A 21040-nucleotide genomic window follows, 5' to 3' on the forward strand; every position below is an offset into this window, starting at 1 on the left:
ACAGGAAAACAAATGACTGTGATAAGTAACCAAAGCTCAACCCTTTATTCACATCTAACATCGCTAAAAAACATGTGTTAAGTCCACAATCTATTACATTCTTTACAAACTAAACTTAAAGTTATTCATCTCCTGTCACAAAGCTTGATTCTGTCCAGTCTGGACAAAATCTACTGTGTATTTTTAAATGTTCTTTAATTCTATTATTGTTGAAAATCCTCCTTCAAATGCATGATGTTATTTTAACCCTCCTATTGTCTTCGTTTCCCCCCTTACTTTACTTTTACTTTGACCGGTCCTGTTTTAACTGCTATTACATTAACACAAAAACCATTAATCACCAAATGTCATTTAACACCCTTTCAAACTGTACATATTGTATCAGACTACTGGTATACATGAACAACTGCAGTACATATACAAAGAACAGACACTGAATATGTATTGTGTGTGCCAGGTGTGATCCATGTGGGGGGAGGGGCACATAAGAGCGGGAACACATTTAGAGCATGCGTGTGTGTGTGTGTGTGTGTGTGTGTGTGTGTGTGTGTGTGTGTGTGTGTGTGTGTGTGTGTGTGTGCGTGCGTGTGTGTGTGTGTGTGTGTGTGTGTGTGTGTGTGTGTGTGTGTGTGTTTGAGTGTGTGTGTGTGCGTGCGTGTGTGTGTGTTTGTGCGTGTGTGCGTGCGTGCGTGTGTGTGTGTCTGTGCGTGCGTGTGTGTGTTTGTGTGTGTGTGTGTGTGTGTTTTATCTGATCCGGATGGTTACTGATTCCTTTTCTTTATGGGACCGGGAACACCATGGGTTACAAAGTTCAAATGTCTACTGTGAAGGATATCATGAAGCCTTAATGCAATCGAATGTAAGTCAAAAATGTTATGATTGATGAAAGTAGTAAATCAGGAGGGTTAAAAGAAGGGTTTGTTTTCAACATGGAGATGCTGTACAATGCTTAAACTAGATGACTAAATGTAAAGGTCTGAATGAGACAAATATATCTAAACAGTTAAATAAGAGGAAAAACAGCACTAATTGTTTAAGAAAAGCTTAGTATAAAGAATTGAGCAGATTTAAATATGATCAGCTTCCTGTTGTAATGTTTTGTACCAAAAGCCGGAAAATATTTTTTTAAATCTTCATTATAAACACCAAACCTGCAGCTATGATTCACTGTGTTGGTGTATTCATTATGTAGTGTGTTATGTGTGTTTCCTGTAGATGTGTTGCACAATTATCTTTCATTTGAACTTGATGCCAGTAAATCTTTCCTGAACCGGATTGAGCTGAAGTGACGGAGAGCAAAACCTGCTGACGAGAAACAGGGTCACACAGAGACCTAGATCTCCTTCTACATTTAGACTTCAGTGTGTGTGTGTGTGTGTGTGTGTGTGTGTGTGTGTGTGTGTGTGTGTGTGTGTGTGTGTGTGTGTGTGTGGTGTGTGTGTGTGTGTGTGTGTGTGTGTGTGTGTGTGTGTGTGTGTGTGTGTGTGTGTGTGTGTGGTTATATACAGCATATATGTGTTATTAAAGGAGGTAGTACCGTGTGTGTCACTGGAGTGACTGAACCATCCAAACTTTCCTCTCTTCTTGTCTGACAGATCGCCCAGAGAAGGACCTAAAAAGAAAACAATTAAACAATTATTTATTTATCTTTTAACATGTGCAACACTTCAGTTTAGTATCGTATTGCTAAATGATCAACATGTAAGCAGCACTGTTGTAGAAAAGAAAAGTAAAGAAGGTATTTTGGGATTTTGTTCAGGGACTACAGAGACATGAAATATGACAGTGCCAGGAATAGGCACTTTTTGTAACAATGTGTTATATTTAATACGTTTATCACATGTATTTGGGAGGCTGTGGCTCAGTGGGTAGTGCGCTTATCTTCGAATCAGGGGGTAGCAAGTTCGAGTCCCACTGCAGTCGGCATGTCATTGCCCACAGTACCGAATGTATGTAAGTCGCTTTGGATAAAAGCGTCTAACAAATTAAATGTAACGTATTTAAAAAATCTTCAGCGTCATATACGTCTAATAACTAGAAAACGTAAAAGTGCTTTATTAAAAATGTGAGCAGCTCGGTTTCCTGCCTCATCGACTTCTCAGACCGACTCATTTGTTTCTAATTGGCTTCATTAAGGGATGTCAATTAACTAATGGAGCCAATTAGAGTTAATTTGCTTTAATTGACATCCATGAACTTGTTATCACCGACTGATTTTTGAATGAGCTGAGAATAAATGAACATGAACTTTAGCACTATGTTAAATATCACAAAGAGAGAGACATTAAAAACTCATCAGACTCTGACACACACACACACACACACACACACATCTTACGTGGGTTACCGTCCTCATCCAGTTCGTCCATGTCCTCCGCCTGAGTGATCCAGTCCATGTAGCCGCACAGATCCTCCTCCATCTGCTGCCTCTCCCTCAGCTTCTGGAAATCTCCGCGAGCCTTCGCCTTCTCCCTCTCCTTACTGAACTCTCTGCAACGTCCACACAACATTTAAATGTCATCAAAAAAGTGCTAGAAAAAAGTCCCTCCAGACCTGTGGAAATATTTTCACGAATCAAATCAATCGGCAAACTTTTTGTGAAGTGAATTAGAAGCTTTTCAATCAACTGGAGAGAATAAACACAGCTGCACAAAAAATAATTTTGCTAAGTATTAAGCATGGATATAATACGCAGGTAAACAAAGAAGTTAAAGTTAAAGTTGCGGACTGGAAACTAAAGTTGCCTGAGTCAAAATGGAGAGAGGTTTTGCTCGGAGAGAATCACAAAACAAAATTGTATACTGGCAAAATAAAGAGTGAGTTAGGAGCCTTTCAATCGACCGGAGAACAAACCCAGCAGCACAAAGCATCATTGTGTCTGGGGCTAGCAGTGAAGCTAAGTTTTAAGCATGGATGTAATACGCAAGTAAACAAAGTAGTAGAAGTGAAAGTTGAGGACTGGAAACTGTAGTCGCCTGAGTCAAAATGGAGAGAGGTTTTGCTCGGAGAGAATCACGTCTCTAGAAGGATGAGCTAACATATAATGCACATGGGCTCAAACATGTATATGAAGAGCCATCTTGTCGAAGCCTGGATAGATCAGACGGTAGTGCATTAGACTTTTACTCTGAGGGTCCAGGGTTCAAGTCCCTGTTCAACTGATACGTTATTGGGCAAATTAAGTCCTGACTGCAAGGAAATCTAATGTTGGTCTATCTTGGTGAGGTCTATCGTCTGCTTCTGGCCCTGTGATACCTTCATTTGCACTTAGCCATAGATATCTCTGTTTGTCACATCCCAAGTTGGACATCTCTTGAAGAAATCATCCAGTTGATGGTTTTCTCAAAGTCTAGAGCATCAGACTTTTAATCTGAGGGTCCAGGGTTCAAGTCCCTGTTCAGGCGGTAAATATATTCTTCCAGCCTGGATACATCCAAGTTACTAATGCAAGTCTCTAAAGCCAGATTGCTTCGGACAACTACATTTACACTTAGCCACCGATGTCTCTTCAACACCACACATCCTTCTTTCACTCAAGAAAGAGGAGGACATCGTGTGATAGGATACTTTCCTCCAAAAGATGGTCTTCATGGAGCCTGGATAGCTCAGTCGGTAGAGCATCAGACTTTTAATCTGAGGGTTCAAGTCCCTGTTCGGGCGGTTCTAATGTATTGGGTGATTTAACTGAAGTCCTAGCAACTTCAGCTTCATTAAACTATATGAGCTGTGCTTCCAGACTGTCTGGGTACGAGCACACCACATCTACACGTCTTTAAAGCCCTATGTATTACACCTTACTTCATAGTTATTCTGATTCTGACTTAGCCATAGATGTCTTGGTTTGTCACATAACAAGTCTAATGGTAATGTGTCAGGATTTTCCAATGCTACACGCAAATCATGTTGATAGCTGATCCACTCCAGAGGCCTGTACTACGAAGCTGGTTCAACCTAACCTGGATATGTTTGAGTTAGCCGGTTGGCCTAATCCAAAACATACGCGCTCTCGCTAAGCGGTCCTATGACGCGGGTTATCAAGTGGATCGATCAAGCCAGCCGTGTCCTATCTAGTTAGGTGCGCGTTCACATGAAAGTGACAGCGCAGCGTCATACTTCCTAATGAAAAGTCACTATAATATTAGACAAATATGAAGAAGTTAAACTTTAAACATCCATGACTTAAACACTTTATCCAGGATCAAAGCCACATAGCTGCACCTGCAAGGTGAATACAGCTGGGAACAGAAAAGTGTTTGAATGCGTACATTAACAGGTTTATGATATCACTGCCCCGTCTAAAACACGATCTGACTTTCATTACATTTGACTCGAGTGTTTCGTCAACTTAATGTGTTGCTTCAAATAATACTTCTGCATACAGTATGTGACACTGTGAGTGTTGCACGGCCAGATACGGCTCAGCTGACTCAGATAAGGAGATATATGATACATTATGAAGTGATATGCCGCGGACTGTAGGCCTACTTAATGTTACTCTGATCCGGTTACTTATGTTGTGGCAGATATTTAAGTAAGCTTTCTTAACGCTAATGTTATAATAGTCAGATTGCTCTGAAGATGGGAGGTGATATTCTATTAATGTTCACGTTCACACAGTCGGTGATTTTTGCCGGCCGTCTTTCCTGCAACGGCAGCTTTTCTGTATTTCCTTTCTCCTGTAATATGACTTGATCGCTTTAAACTCCGCACACTGAGCTCTGATTGGTCAGCAGGCGGTGCTTTCACTGAGTTGAGCTCTTAGCCTGCAACCTAACCTGCTCCGGGGCAGGCTAGCCGCTCAGCATAAGTTACCATGGAGATCCAGCCCGCTAAAAAGAGAACCAGCGTCGTAGGACCGGAAACCCCGAGTTTTCCCTGAAGTTAGCCGGCTAAGCAAAAATCCGGCTTGGTAGTACAGGCCTCAGAAGGAAGGAGTTGGTATTTGCCATTCAATCATAAAAACACACGTTGTAACATTTTCAGAATGTTTAAAGACACGTTTTTCTTATGTTGTGAGTGAAGACGAACCCGCTGAGGACTCCCAGAACCAGGTTGAGAACGAAGAATGACCCGAATACCACCAGACTGACAAAGTAAACCCACGGCAGCTCGAACCCAATGGCATCATTCATCTGCACAAAGAAAAGACAACATCTCTCGTCATGTACATAAAGGGAAAAGGGACAATGAGAAGTTGTTAAAGGTCCCCTATTATACTGTTTTCATCAATATATTATAGGTCTCAGATATATACAGAACATGTCTCTGAAGTGTTTGGCTCCAAACACCAAACAGATCATTGCAGCATTACCCATAATCCCCTCTGTTTCAGCCCTGTTTCCAAAGTGCTGATTCTCTGTCTGTTACTTTAGATGAAAATAAGGAGCCCCTCCCCACGCCCCTCTGAGAGAGATTTGGTTACAAAGAACTTAATGGTGCTCTAGGAGGAGATTCAGGTGATAAAGGGGGGGGGGGGGGGGGGTACCTTGGTTGCTGATTGGCTAATGGCTACACAAGACAAAACATCGTTATGACATCATAAAGTGGCCAAAATCTGATCAGCTCAATTTCAGACAGGTTTTTATATAAATTGATTAAAAAGAGAGAGAATCTTTGTTCCTGAAACTTTCAGAGTCTCTTTCCACAGAGGGGACACATGTTGATGTAGAAGAGACATGAAGAAGAGGGGACACATGTTGATGTAGAAGAGACATGAAGAAGAGGGGACACATGTTGATGTAGAAGAGACATGAAGAAGAGTGGACACATGTTGATATAGAAGAGACATGAAGAAGAGGGGACACATGTTGATGTAGAAGAGACATGAAGAAGAGGGGACACATGTTGATGTAGAAGAGACATGAAGAAGAGGGGACACATGTTGATGTAGAAGAGACATGAGGAAGAGGGGACACATGTTGATGTAGAAGAGACATGAAGAAGAGGGGACACATGTTGATGTAGAAGAGACATGAAGAAGAGGGGACACATGTTGATGCAGAAGAGACATGAAGAAGAGGGGACACATGTTGATGTAGAAGAGACATGAAGAAGAGGGGACACATGTTGATGTAGAAGAGACATGAAGAAGAGGGGACACATGTTGATGTAGAAGAGACATGAAGAAGAGGGGGACACATGTTTGATGTAGAAGAGAACATGAAGAAGAGGGGACACATGTTGATGTAGAAGAGACATGAAGAAGAGGGGACACATGTTGATGTAGAAGAGACATGAAGAAGAGGGGACACATGTTGATGTAGAAGAGACATGAAGAAGAGGGGACACATGTTGATGTAGAAGAGACATGAAGAAGAGGGGACACATGTTGATGTAGAAGAGACATGAAGAAGAAGGGGACACATGTTTGATGTAGAAGAGACATGAAGAAGAGGGGACACATGTTGATGCAGAAGAGACATGAAGAAGAGGGGGACACATGTTGATGTAGAAGAGACATGAAGAAGAGGGGACACATGTTGATGTAGAAGAGACATGAAGAAGAGGGGACACATGTTGATGTAGAAGAGACATGAAGAAGAGGGGACACATGTTGATGTAGAAGAGACATGAAGAAGAGGGGACACATGTTGATGTAGAAGAGACATGAAGAAGAGGATTTTGCGTAATAGGAGACCTTGAAACGAATGCATCACAGCGTATTTTACCCAGTAGAGAACGTCGGTCCAGCCCTCCATGGTGATGCACTGGAACACCGTCAACATGGCGAAGAAGAAATTGTCGAAGTTTGTGATTCCTCCGTTGGGTCCGTCCCACCTCCCCCGACACTCTGAGGCGTTGTTGTTGCACTGACGGCCGTGACCCAGGAACGCACACGGCACCGGGTCGTCCTCCACATACGTGTCTGAAAAACAGGTTTGGATCATAATTAATGTTGTGTATTTATTTGTGTCGATTTTTTACTGCAGTGAACGTTGCCAAAGAAATGTCGTTGTACTTTGTATGATGACAATAAAGATATATTCTATTCTAATAATAATAATAATAAATTATATTTGTATTGCGCTTTTCATGAACTCAAACACGCTTAAATTAAGTACATTAAGTGGATACTAGTCCCTAAAATGCAACTTAAGTACAGCACTTCTACTACTACGGGACGGGTGGCGCAGTGGTCTGTGCATCTGATCATCAGATCAAGGGGGGTGCTGGGGAACTCCAGTTCGAAACCCGCTCCTGCCGCCACTGCGTCAGGCCGTTGTGTCCTTGGGCAAGACACTTCACCCGGATTTGCTCTTGTGGGTATTGTCCACAGTACATGTATAATACTAATGTGTACCTGTAAAAGCGCCTCAATGACTTCGAGGCGTGAAGATGGACGGTGTGGCGCAGTGCGCTGTGCAATGATCATCAGATCAAGGGGTGAAACCCGCCGCTGCTGCTGCGTCTGTAAAGTCGTTGTGTCCATGGGCAAGACACTTCACCTGAACTTGCTCCTGTGGGTATTGCCCACAGTGGTGACCATTGTACATATGTGCTTTGAGCATCTGGAAAAGTGCTATAATAAATGTAAGGAATTACTAATTTCAGAGGGAAATATTGGACTTTTTACTGCTTGAGTTAATCAAAATATGATCAATAATATACAAATACACATCTGCCCAGTAGTATAAAGGCAATAAAATGAGCTCCACCTTTACCAGTTGCGACATTAAAGTGATGAACAAAGTAATGCATCAATAATTATAATAAAATAATATAGTTGTTCTGAAAAAGACCTGCGCAATCTTTCATTTTGAGTTTATTTTCAAGTTCATCCTTTCTTTCTTTATCTTCTGGTAGGATTCTTAATGTGCATCCTCATGGTTGAGTGCACTTACTTTGATCAAATCCAAATTAAATGTAATGTTAGCCGTTGTAGTGTAACATGTACTTGATTCTTTGTAGTAGCAGGTCTTGTGCATGCGTCCGATGAAGAGCTCCAGACCGATGATGGCGTAGATGATGATGACGAAGAGTACCAGCAGAGCGATGTGGAGCAGGGGAACCATGGCCTTCATGATGGAGTTCAACACGATCTGTAAACCTGACACACACACAAAGCTTTACATGTGGAAAAGGACACAAAACACACACACATTGAGACTCTCTTAACACCTGAGCATGCCCCGATAAACATTCCTGATCTTGCAATATACTAATTTATATAAATAGTTATCACATTTAATTTTGCCTTAGTTTAGATTATTTAATTTCATATTCTGTTCTTGTACATATCCCATATTCTATTGACATGTCTTTTTGCACTACTTGTTATGGACTCTGATCTCCATTGAACTCTGAAACAGGTGTTTAATGCAACATATATATATATATACATAATCATTTTAATGGCCAGCATGCACAAAAGGAAGCATCACAGCAATTAGTATTGAAGACAAAAGGAAGACGTATTTTTGAAGATTTTGGAATATTACAGAAATTCATTTATGGTACTTATTGCTGTGATGCTTCCTTTTGTGCATGCTGACCATTCAAATATGTCTTTCTTTTGTATTTTTGTATTTTATTTTGCATTGTTGGAGAAGCTCAGGGCTGAAGAATTTCATTGCCAATTCTACACTGTAGCTTTGTGCATATGACCAGTGGCGGTTCTAGACCAATTTTACTGGGTCATTTTATGAGAGGGGCACAATAAAAGCTGGTTAAAGAGATAAAGATACTGTAAAGTAATTGTGTGAAATAAACATAAAATACAGTAATTGGTATTTGTTTTTGTAAATTGAGGTTACAGTGCTTTGTTTCAGTAGTATTTTTCCTTTGGAGTATTTGTTTTATAACTTTAAGTGACAATTTTAATAAAAAAACATAAACAGTATTTGCTAAGGTAATGAACAGTTTAATCTCCACAGTACATCCGGGTCTCTGATTTGATTTAGTTCCAATACATCGTAATATTGTAACTTTGTTTTGTTGGGGGGCCACAGGGGGGTCCCTGGTCAGTGTTACCCCTAGATTCCACCGGGTCCGTCTGCGCCGCGTTACGGCTGTACCGCGGCGTTCACAGCGATCGTGGCCACTCTAGTTAATGGGTGCTATTCCACCAGATGCGCCGCGTTACGGCTCGAAGCGTCCCAGAAGCGTCCCAGAAGCGTCCCAGAAGCATCTTGGCGCTGGGCTCCGCTAAAAATAGGATGCAAGTCTATTTTCGACGTGACGCGAGACGTTATATAGCGCCAGGCAGGAAGTGGACCGGTCAGAGCATCCAGTCAATCCCCAAAATAAACGTATTGTGCAGACCCTATCCCTCCGTCGTCTTTCAAGGAGGAGGAGAAATGCCAGCGTTCTCCTCCGGTTTACAGGTTGTGTAAATTATATATAGAATAATTATGATGTTGAATGCATTTTTTTACCACTAAAATACAGCAACACGTCTTTGATTCATGTAGTTTATAACTGGATTATTACAATTATTATTAACTTTGTCTGCACAAAGCACTGCGAGCCGGCACGCAAGACTCTGGAGAAGGTCGGACCAAAACCGCGGTGCAGCCGTGACGCAGCGCAGACGGACCCGGTGGAATCTAGGGGTTAGGAGGGCACTGACCCCTGTTGGCCCCCCCTAGAACCGCCCCATGCATATGCCTGCATTCCTGTCCAGTGCACTTACTGGGGACTCCAGACACCAGCCTCAGGGGCCTCAGGACTCTGAAGGCTCTCAGAGCTTTGACGTCCAGACCTCCAGGTTTCCCCGGCACGTGATGAGTGGTCGCAACCTCACCAGACTTATGAGTCATCGTCTCTAAAACCACACTGAACAATCTGCATTGACAACAACAACAAAACAGAAGAAGAGAAAGTTAAAGATTCATCTCATCAGAAATTAACGGGAAGAAGTAGAAACACTCAATCATTACAATCTTTGAGAGTAATGTAGAACAGGGTATCATCCATTCATAATAACTATAATAATAAATGTATTTATACCACACTGAACAATCTGCATGGGCAACAACAAATAGAAGCGTTAAAGATTCATCTCATCAGAAATTAAGAGGAAAAAAATAAGAACCGCTCAATCATTTCCATCTTTGAGAGTGATGTAGAACAGGGTATCATCTGCATAAAAGTCGAAGTAATTGTTATTAATAATAACAAGAATGCAGGGTTGTTGGTTGTTCCTAGAGTCTCTAAAAGTACAATGGGAGCCAGAGCCTTTTCTTATCAAGCTCCACATTTGTGGAATCAGCTTCCAGTTTGTGTTCGGGCGGCAGACACCCTATCCGTTTTTAAGAGTGCGCTTAAGACCTTCCTTTTTGATAAAGCTTATAGTTAGGGCTGATTAGATACAGCCCCTAGTTTTGCTGATATAGGCTTAGTTTGTCGGGGGACATCTTACTTCTTCCTTCTCTCTGTCTATACCTGTGTACTCTCATGTTCCGATTAACCCAGCTTCCCCGAATTTCTTTCTTTTTGGTGTCTATATACGCCGGGATCCGGAGTCATGGATGATCCTGCGCTCCTCTGTCCTGGATCGCGAGCCCTGGATCTTGAGTCGTGGCTGTGGTCCTGGATCATAGGTCCTAGATGGATATCCTCGTGGATTCATCTTCCTATTATACACACATGCATTTCCAAACATTTGGACTACCTATGTTGCAAATGTATTATCTTTTCAATTTACACACGGCATCTATTGCACGTCTGTCCGTCCTGGGAGAGGGATCCCTCCTCTGTTGCTCTCCCTGAGGTTTCTCTCATTTTTCCCTTTAAACTGTGGGGTTTTCTCCTTTTTTGGAAGTTTTTCCTTGTACGATGTGAGGGTCTAAGGACAGAGGGTGTCATTTTGTCAACATTGTCAACATTGATTGATTGATTGAACTATAATAGCACATGTATTTATAAAGCACTTTTCAAAACAATGTCACAAAGTGCTTTACATGGATTAAGAGCAGGCCAGTCAGCATGCGGTCAAAATTTCCCAAACCGCCCAATACAATTTACAGCATTTCAACAATAGCAGCAGTAAAACAATAAAGAAAGTAAAACAAATAATACATGGATGTTGAGTAAAACAGAGTGGTGTCATCATTAGTTAAAACAACTTTAATAAAAAGGCGAGTTTTAAAAAGAGATTTAAAAGATGTCACTGATTCTGCTAGCCCGAGATTTAAAGAGGAACTTCATAAAGTTGGGAAGCATGGGCAGAGCAGGAAATAATTTGCAAGTTTTACTTTGACTTCTTACATGTTGAACACAAATACCTGTACTTTCTACTTCTTACATGTTGAACACAAATACCTGTACTTTCTACTTCTTACATGTTGAACCCAAATACCTGTACTTTCTACTTCTTACATGTTGAACCCAAATACCTGTACTTTCTACTTCTTACATGTTGAACTCAAATACCTGTACTTTCTACTTCTTACATGTTGAACCCAAATACCTGTACTTTCTACTTCTTACATGTTGAACCTAAATACCTGTACTTTCTACTTCTTACATGTTGAACTCAAATACCTGTACTTTCGACTTCTTACATGTTGAACACAAATACCTGTACTTTCTACTTCTTACATGTTGAACTCAAATACCTGTACTTTCTACTTCTTACACTTTGAACACAAATACCTGTACTTTCTACTTCTTACATGTTGAACACAAATACCAGTACTTTCTACTTCTTACATGTTGAACTCAAATACCTGAACTTTCTACTTCTTACATGTTGAACCCAAATACCTGTACTTTCTACTTCTTACATGTTGAACCCAAATACCTGTACTTTCTACTTCTTACACTTTGAACCCAAATACCTGTACTTTCTACTTCTCTCATTTTCCAAACAGCTGGTTCCTTTAGTCTGAATGTGTGTTTGATGCGTGATCATTATTATTTAGAGTCATTGCGTGCCTATTGATTTGAACACGATCCGTGTATCCATCATTTCCTGGTCTTCTCTAAAGAAGAGGGACCAATGGAAACGTTGTCATGTTGCCGTTGTTCAGCATGGAAACATTCATTAGCTCACAATGACATTATTGTTCTATTAATATAAAGGGAGGTCAGGTACTCTTTAAAACAGCTGGTAGCTATGGGTACTTTTTACTGAAGTACATTTCAAAGCACATACTTCTTTACTTTTACTTGAGTGAAGAAGTTAAGTCAGTACTTCTACTTTTATCAGAGTATTTTTAAACACGAGTATCTGTACTTCTACTTGAGTAAAGGATGTGTGTACTATTGCCCTCTCTAGGAAACACTGAACTCCTGAAAGAAGCCCCTCTCTGTCCCACCTACAGCAGCCTCTCAGGATTATCGTCTCCCATAGTAACGGGGACCGGGCCGTCCTCGGGGCAGTGTAACCATGACAACAGGCTTAATCATCACCCCCCCGGTCCAGAGTCACCGTCCCGCAGCGAGGACATTAACCAACATGGAGGACGAAGACCGAGGACCTGCAGGACTCACTGAGACCTCGGCAGGTGACTCCAACACTGACCAGTTGTAGTATGAGCAATTATACAAAAATACTTTGTCTCTAATGTCTCTGTTTTTTATATTTGATGCTAGTTCAGTTATTTTAGTTTGTTGTAGTTATAAACTCAAGTCATTTCTAGGGTACCCTGCTGTCTTCATTTTCAAATGTTGTCAAGTTATTGTCAATATTTCCTGCAGATATTTACAACCCGGTATCACGGCAAGACGTGAACATGTGACGATTTACCATGCTGGGAGACGTGAAGATGTCACGATTTCATCCCTTCAAACGTGACAGTTACACGGTAAAAAATAACCATGAGATTTAAATATCATGTTCATATCTGAGACGAAAGACAGGAAAATGGGGGAGGCATAAAACACACACCTTTAATTATGATCCTCCAGATAAATGTGACAATCAATGTTGATATTAATCTGTTATCTGTTAATGATATCTTATCTCTGTCCTTAGACCCTTACAGCGCACAAGTAAGAATACCCCTAAAGAAACTATACAATCAACGAGGGTAGTTGTCAGTGTTCTTATTAATGCAATGAAATATATATTTTTTTATATGCAATTCAAGCTGCTTATGCTCAATAATTAAATAGAAAAAAACTAATTGTTTTATCGTAAATCTTCCCAGTAATATTGTTGATTAAGTAGAGACCAAATATGATCTCTCAGTCTTTGTACTAAGCAGCAAGAATGTTGTTGCATGAAGTTTTTAAGATAATTTGCCTTACTTGACATTGCATACTCTACGTTCTGACATTTTGCATTTACAAATTGGAAGGTTTATGCTGAAATTATATACTCTCATTTATGCATTTATTTCTCTTTGGTGTGAATGTGTCTGTAGTGTATCAGAGATTCATGAAAAGTTAAACACAAGAGAAAGAAAGGCAGACATCCACAGAAACAGAGCGTGGGATAAAAATCTGTTTCACTGCATGACTGTGTTTGTGTCGTGACATCCGAAGTTTATTATTGGAGGTTAAATGTGTATATTTAGAGCGGTAGTTATAGAGTACAGTGATCACAGTCAGCTGTCACATGCGCTCAACCCAAAACCCCTAAAAGGAGATAAATGAAGGCCTCGCTGCAGGGTTTGTTCCTGCGCTGCCCACCGGACAGGAAGCTGTTGAGTTTACAGCAGTCAGATCCGATTTACTGCGGCAACTCTTCGAACACGGCTTCCACAACAAAGAGTCTCAACAAAGGAGGGCAGCCGAGGATAAGAACCAAAAAACTGGGATCTAAAGAAGAACCAGAGTCTGACGCTGGGTTCAAACTCAAAGTGTTGCGTGAGTCTGCTCACATGAGAAGAGCATTTCATCCGCTCAGCAAGCGATATTTCTTCTCTGCTGGAAAAACCACCTCGAGCCAGCGTGACATCAACACTCTGAGCTGTTAAATGCAGCATGACAAAATATATACACTTTATTTCTAATGACTGTTTCATATTTGATGCTATTTTGGTAACAAGTGTCCTGCTTTCTGTTCTTCCTGCTTATTTTGAATGCTTTCAATGATAACAAAATAAACATGTATTAACCCTTTTGTCGCAAAAACAACCATATTGCTTGAGATATTACAATTAAACATGTTGAAACAGGCCTTATAAAGATAATCTAATCAAGTTGACCTGATGCACCCTCTAAGAGAAGTATGTGGCATTATGCTCATATCAGAGCTAATTTTAAAAGGCTCTAATTAAGTGAAATATACATTATTTTATTCTACAAATCTTCTTGTCACACTCACTCTCTGTTGTCTGACAAATGAAACAGGTAGACTATGCAATTAATAAAGCAAAGCCACAAACATTAGTGACACTATTGCCCCTTTCACACCAACGCGGTTTAGGGCCGGTTCGGAGCTGGAGCCTGAAAAGCACCGTTTTTTCCTGTTCACACCGCAGCGGAGCCGCCTCTAAGCTCAAAAAATTGTCGGTCTAGAAGCAAGAACCGCATACCTCATGCTTACGTCGGAGGCGGGGGAAGGGGCGGGATCAACCTCATGAACAACAACAAAAAGCCCACGTTTTATGCAGTTTGTACGCAAAGCAAACAGAACAAAACCAAAATGAGTAGCGCTTCAATACAATCGGCCGTTGTTGTTGTTGTCGATGTGAGGGGTTTCCGCACAGTTTGGCTTTATGAAGCAGGCACGTAAACGGTTACGTCATGACGCAAACGATGACGCAAAGACGCAGCACCACTCGGGCTCTGGGCGGTGTGAACAAAGCGGGGACTGAAAATAAAAAACGGTTCCGAACCAGAAAAGCTCTAGCACGGAGCTAGAACGGGAACCGCGTTGGTGTGAAAGGGGCAAGATGTTTCTAGTAAATAAAGTCGATGGCTTTTTAGAGGAGTAGGAAAAAATACAAATAAACAGTTAACATAAACACATATCACAGTGGAATGGGTTATATCTATAAAATATTATTAGAATACCCAATATAAAGTGTTTAAAAATAAGTTTGTAGGGTAATAGTAGATTATCCGTATGTTTTCTTGCCATTCGGCTGCTGAGAAAATAGACCAGACCTCATTTAAAACGTTGAAAATCACAAGTTCTGTCCTATGTGATTAGCCCATCGTTTTTTCCCAAAAATCACAGTGCTTCAGCATCAAATGTTAACCCAGGGTAAAGATAAAAGCAGTTTCTGGAGCGAGAAACAGTCTGTTTTTCAGAGTAAGGCCACGTTTACACGGAGATGGAACGGGTTGTATCCGCTACAGTTCTCTATCGTATGGACGGTTCGTTCACACCAGGCCGTAACGGAACCGCGGAAACTGAGCCCTCAAACGATAACGGGTCCCAAGGTGGGTAGATCTGCGGACGGAACGCTCTGGGGGGCCAAACGGCTCTGTGTGTACGCCCTATACGCCATAGCCCCGCTGCTCACCCAAATCTACAGCTCCTCTACCACAACCATCAGCAACAAGTGGACATGGAGAACTACATGAACTACATGTTGCTAAATCCACCGCGGAGAATAAACAGAAGGGCAACCAGGCAACCATGCTCGGGAGGTCTTATTCGCTGCTTTTGGTGTATTTTGTGGCGGAAGTACAGCGCCACTTACAGGCCTGACATATGTACTACAGCGTCTCCAGCGGGTCGAGCGGTCTCGTGTGGACGGACACGTTTATTGAGCCGATTCCGTGTGGATGGAAGACTTTTTTTATATCGAATTTTGTTCGTTTTCCGTGTGAACGGAGTCTAAATGTTCCACAATAGGAAACCTGCATGTTTCTACAGAATCAACCTCTCAAGAGAGATCCAGCACCAAAAGAAACCAACGTCTTAAAACAGAGACACCATCTCAAGAGGGAACCAATGTGTGTTTTCTCACCCCACGATAACGATGACGAAATCCAGTAAATTCCAGCCGTTGCGGATGTAGGAGCTTGGGTGCATCACCAGACCGTAAGCCAAGATCTTCAGGAAGGTCTCTATGGTGAAGATGACGAGGAAGATGTACTCCACTTGTTCCTGAAATACAGAGAATATGTTCTATTAACACTGAGGAACATCACAATGTCTGTGTAGAGAGAGAACATTGAACCACTGGATAACAAACAGTATGTTGGAGGAAGATGTACTTACAACTACTGATCAGAATAATAACGTTTAAGAAGAAGTATTAACTGGTTTCAACTGGACAGGAAGAGGATGAAAAACTGTGCATTGGAGTAAAAAGTACAATATTTACCTCTAAAATCAAGTGGAGTAAAAGCATAAAGTAGCAGAAAATTGAAATACTCAAATAAAATACAAGTAGTAGTAGTATATATTTTGTTATATAGTCTATATATTTTTTTGTAAACAAAATGCTCTCTAAAAGGAGGTTTGAATTCTAGAGGACATTTATACGGTTTTACATAATACAACAGTGTGTGTGTGTGTGTGTGTGTGTGTGTGTGTGTGTGTGTGTGTGTGTGTGTGTGTGTGTGTGTGTGTGTGTGTGTGTGACCTGGTAAACATGGATGTGGAGAATTTGTGAGCATTTCAGAGGATTACCAATCTGTCATCATCCCTGCTCCACACACATACACACATGTACACGTGTGTCTGTTTTACTATGCTTGTGGGGACTCTCATCGACATAATGCATTCCCTGCCCCCAACCATCTAACCGTCACACGACAATATCTAAAAACAACCCTTCACCTCAGGATCAACATCTTAACTCTGTGCAGCAGATTGATGAAGGGAGGACTTCTCTTAGTAAAGATGTCCTCACAACGGTCTTAAACTCAAACAGGTCCTCACACTGCACGATGCACACACACATTCAATTATTAACAAAAATTGCCAATCTGCCCTTTTCTGCATTCGAGCCGTTTCTTATCTAACATCCTCTGCACTACATAGGACGTTTTTAGTAGAGTTGGAGAATTCATATTTATTTATCGAATGCAAGAGCAAGCCATTTTGCTTTATATGCCTGACATCATCTGCCCATTTCAAGGCTTTGTATCTTTAGCGCCATTTCACCTCACTCCATGCTAACATCGACTTGGATTTCCCAAAAGGTAATGAACTTCGCAGGCATAAGTTAAACACCTTGAAAAGTCAGACAGGAAAGCAGACACAGTTGTCCCAAGCAAAAGCACAAGGAGACCATAACGCTTGCAGCATATCAAGTTGCCTGGAACATCGCACAAGGAAAAAAAGCCATACAACGAAGGGAAGTGTGTTAAAAACAACCCGGTATCACGGCAAGACGTGAACATTAGATTAGATTACTTTATTGTCATTACAAAAATGCAAGCACAGTGTAACGAAATTAAGGAGGGTCTAACCAGAGTGCAAAACAGTCAGTTATATACACAATTATCAGAAGTATGTACAAAATAAATGATACAAAAATAAAGGTAAATAGATGGGAAATGTATAAATAGGAATAAATACACAGATAATAATAAATACAGTGAATACAGAATTGCGCTTCAGCACAGCACACGACAACAGCTAGGCAGTATGGGACAGCGTGGGGTTCATTGTCAGCAGTCTGACTGCTGAAGGGAAGAAGCTGTGCGTAGTCCTGTTGGTTCTACCCGGGAGGCTGCGGTAGCGTGTCCCAGAGCGGGTGCCACGTAGGGGGATAAACAGTGTATGGTTGGGGTGGGAAGAGTCTCTGATGATGTTTCGTGCCCTTCGCAGGCACCGCTTTTCATAGACTGAGGCTATGGAGGGGAGTGGCATCTTGATGATGCGTTGTGCGATCTTCACCACCCTCTGCAGTGATTTCTTGTCCTTCCTTGACCGTGCAGTTACCATACCATACTGATATGCAGGTGGAGAGGATGCTCTCGATGGTGCAACGGTAGAAGTTCGTTAGCACCTGGGAGGATAGGCGGAGTTTTGCCAGTCTCCTCAGGAAGAAGATGCGCTTGTGAGCCTTCTTGACTAGGCCTGAGGTGTTGGTGGTCCAGGAGAGGTCCTCCGAGATGTGGACTCCCAGGAACTTGAAGCTGGTGACCCGCTCAACCTCTTCTCCACTAAGATGGACTGGGGAGTGTGTGCCGTCTTTGTTCCTTCTGAAGTCCACAATGACCTCTTTCGTCTTCTTGGTGTTGAGAGCCAGGTTGTTGTTAGCGCACCACTCTGCCAGATGCTCAACCTCTTCCCTGTATGCCGTCTCCTCATAGTTGCTGACAAGCCCGACCACTGTAGTGTCGTCTGCAAACTTAACGATGGTGTTTGAGCCATGTACAGGCAGGGTTGGGTTGTAACGGAATACATGTAACGGTGTTACGTAATCAGAATACAAAATCAAGTAACTGTATTCAGCTCGCGTTACATTTGAAAAACGAGTAATCTGATTACAGTTACTTTCGTAAACCTGAAGTGAATACATTTTGGATTACTTATTGGAATTATTGATGGTAATATTTCCTCACAACATTTAATATTCATTACTAAAGGTACAGCCGAATCATCACAGCGCACAAACACTTTTACCGCTGCAGATGGACCAAAAAAGGGAGCGAAAAAACGGGGCGGGGCCGCTCAGTGAAACAATAACAACGAAACATGGAGGAACAAAAGTCTGCGTTTAAGTCGTGTGTGTGTGGTTAAAACACATCAGCCACACCGCTCTTTAGCCTTATGATTCTGAAGGTAAACACAGCGAAGGCGGTGCGTGAAAGGCACTGTACGCTCGTCTTCTGAGTTAACCCTCCCGCTGCCTCCTGGTGCTGCAGAGATTTCATGAAGTGAAGGAGGTTTTCCTTCTATAAAACAGCTGTGGGCAGCAGATACTGAGTGTCACGGACATTAATACATAGATCAAGGCAGACTGGTACACAGAGTCTCCTGTTTTGCCAATCCGGTGCTTAAACAAATATAGCTCTACACCCCTGGCCGACATGTCTTTAAAATGAAGTCCGAGTTCGACATTTTAATTCATGTCCTGCCAACACTGGCAGGACAGAATGCGACACGCCCGTTCTAAGCCGTGTCCCTCACTCCTCACATCCCAAGCTGCATCCCCAAAAAGTGTATTATGTTGTTACATCGTTTCAGAGGTTATGTTTCAGTTGTGCTCTTGATACGCCATTAAAACAGTAAAAACACGTTCAGTTTCCTTTTTGTGTCTCCTGTTCACCAAAACATACCCATCTGTGATGGAAAAATAAAGTAATTCAAAAGTAATCTAAAAGTAATCTGATTACTTTTTTAAGACACGTAACTGTAACTGTATTCGGATTACTTTCAGAGCCATGTATTCAGTAATCAGTAACTGATTACATTTACAAAGTAACCCTCCCAACCCTGTGTACAGGTTTGCAGTCATGTGTGAAGAGGGAATATAGGAGGGGACTTAACACACAGCCCTGTGGGAGACCAGTGCTAAGGATGAGATTAGAGGATGTGAGCTTGTCTATTCTAACATGCTGGGGTCTGTTTGTGAGAAAGTCCAGTATCCAGTTGCAGAGGGAGGGGTCGATGCCAAGGTCACTGAGCTTGGTAATCAGTTTTGAAGGAATTATGGTGTTAAATGCCGAGCTAAAGTCAATGAACAGGAATGTGTTGCTCTGATCCAGATGGTAGAGGGCAGGGTGTAGTCCTGTGGAGATGGCGTCATCCGTACTCCTATTCTGACGATAGGCAAACTGGGAGGGGTCAAGTGTGGGTGGGAGGCATGATTTAAGCCGAGCCAGTACCAGCCTCTCGAAACACTTCATGATGGTCGATGTAAGTGCCACGGGTCGGTAGTCGTTAAGGCTTGTTGGAGAGGCGTGCTTGGGAACAGGCACAATGGAGGTGTATTTGAAGCACGTGGGGACTTTTTCTAGGGCCAAGGACAGGTTAAAGATGTCAGTCAGGACCCTGGTCAGCTGCTCAGCACAAGAGCTGAGTACACGTCCGGGGATACCATCGGGGCCAGCGGCCTTACGTGTGTTTGTCCTGCTTAGTTCAGCATGCACATCTGTGGTGGAGAGTGTGAGGGGCAGATGGTCTGCAGGGAGAGTGGCCCTAGTGGCTACCTCATGATTGACCCTGTCAAAACGAGCATAACAATAATTAAGCTCATCTGGAAGAGAGGGGTCAGTGGACAGGGGGGAGGCCCGGGTGGGTTTGAAGTCTGTGATGGTCTGTAACCCCTGCCACATGCGTCGGGGGTCAGAGGTGTTAAAGTGCTCCTCAATCTTTAGCTTGTGGCAGTGCTTCGCCCTTTTGATGCCCCGTTTCAGCTCAGCCCTGGCTAGACGGTAGTCCTGCGCGTCTCCTGACCTGAAGGCGGTGTCACGTGCCTTCAGCAGTTGGCGGACCTGCCCATCCATCCATGGCTTCTGATTAGGGAATCTTTTGATCTGTTTGGTGGTGGTGGCATCACTGATGTAGGTGTTGATGCAATCCAAAACAGAAGAGGTGTATGCGTCAATGTCTACTTGGGAATCCATAGTGGTAGTTACAGCGAAGTTGTTCCAGTTGGTGATGTGAAGCTGATGCTGTAAATTGGACTCTGCTCCCTCAGGCCAGACTTTCACTGTCTTGACCGAAGGCTTGACTCGTCTGATAAGGGGGTGGTATTTGGGTAGAAGGAACAGTGAGATGTGGTCTGACTGACCCAGATGGGGGAGAGGGAGGGCCTTATATGCATCTTTGATATTGGTATATACATTGATCCAGGGTCTTATCTCCTCTTGTGGGACATGAGACATGTTGGTGGAATTTGGGGAGAACAGTCTTTAGGTTGGAGTGATTGAAATCTCCAGCAATGATGAAGACAGACTCCGGGTGTAATGTATGTTGCGTGCTAATGGCTACATGCAGTTCCTTCATAGCTAGCTTAGCATTAGCATCGGGTGGTATATAGGCTGCAATTGTAATGATGGAAGTGAATTCTCTGGGCAGATACAGTAGAAGGGTCTGGATTTAACCATGAGAAATTATAGGTCGGCAGAACAGTGCCTGGTAATGGTGCTGTTGTATGTACACCAGGAGTTGTTGACATAAATGCACAGTCCTCCTCCGCGCACAATCAGCTGTTCTGTCCGAACGGGTGCAGTGAAGCCCTTGTAACGCCATCGCGCTATCAAGAACGCCCTCATGCAGCCATGGCTCTGT

General features: G+C 42.3%; 1 protein-coding gene across 1 annotated transcript in view; it reads right to left on the minus strand.

The window, feature by feature from the left end:
- Positions 1 to 1537: 1537 nt before the first annotated feature.
- The window catches only part of LOC117534549 (voltage-dependent L-type calcium channel subunit alpha-1D-like), a gene marked incomplete at its 3' end in the record, with an annotated part of 28996 nt that continues 9493 nt past the window's right edge, over positions 1538 to 21040 (minus strand). The window contains exons 4-10 of the mRNA XM_034198771.1: positions 15813 to 15952; positions 9632 to 9783; positions 7895 to 8047; positions 6669 to 6865; positions 5029 to 5132; positions 2339 to 2490; positions 1538 to 1612 (exon numbers count right to left, since the gene is read on the minus strand). Of these exons, the coding sequence (XP_034054662.1) occupies positions 1538 to 1612; positions 2339 to 2490; positions 5029 to 5132; positions 6669 to 6865; positions 7895 to 8047; positions 9632 to 9783; positions 15813 to 15952 (973 nt within the window). The remainder of the gene's footprint in view (positions 1613 to 2338; positions 2491 to 5028; positions 5133 to 6668; positions 6866 to 7894; positions 8048 to 9631; positions 9784 to 15812; positions 15953 to 21040) is intronic.

Source organism: Gymnodraco acuticeps, unplaced genomic scaffold, assembly GCF_902827175.1.
Source record: "Gymnodraco acuticeps unplaced genomic scaffold, fGymAcu1.1, whole genome shotgun sequence".
NCBI classification, from domain to species: Eukaryota; Metazoa; Chordata; class Actinopteri; order Perciformes; family Bathydraconidae; genus Gymnodraco; species Gymnodraco acuticeps.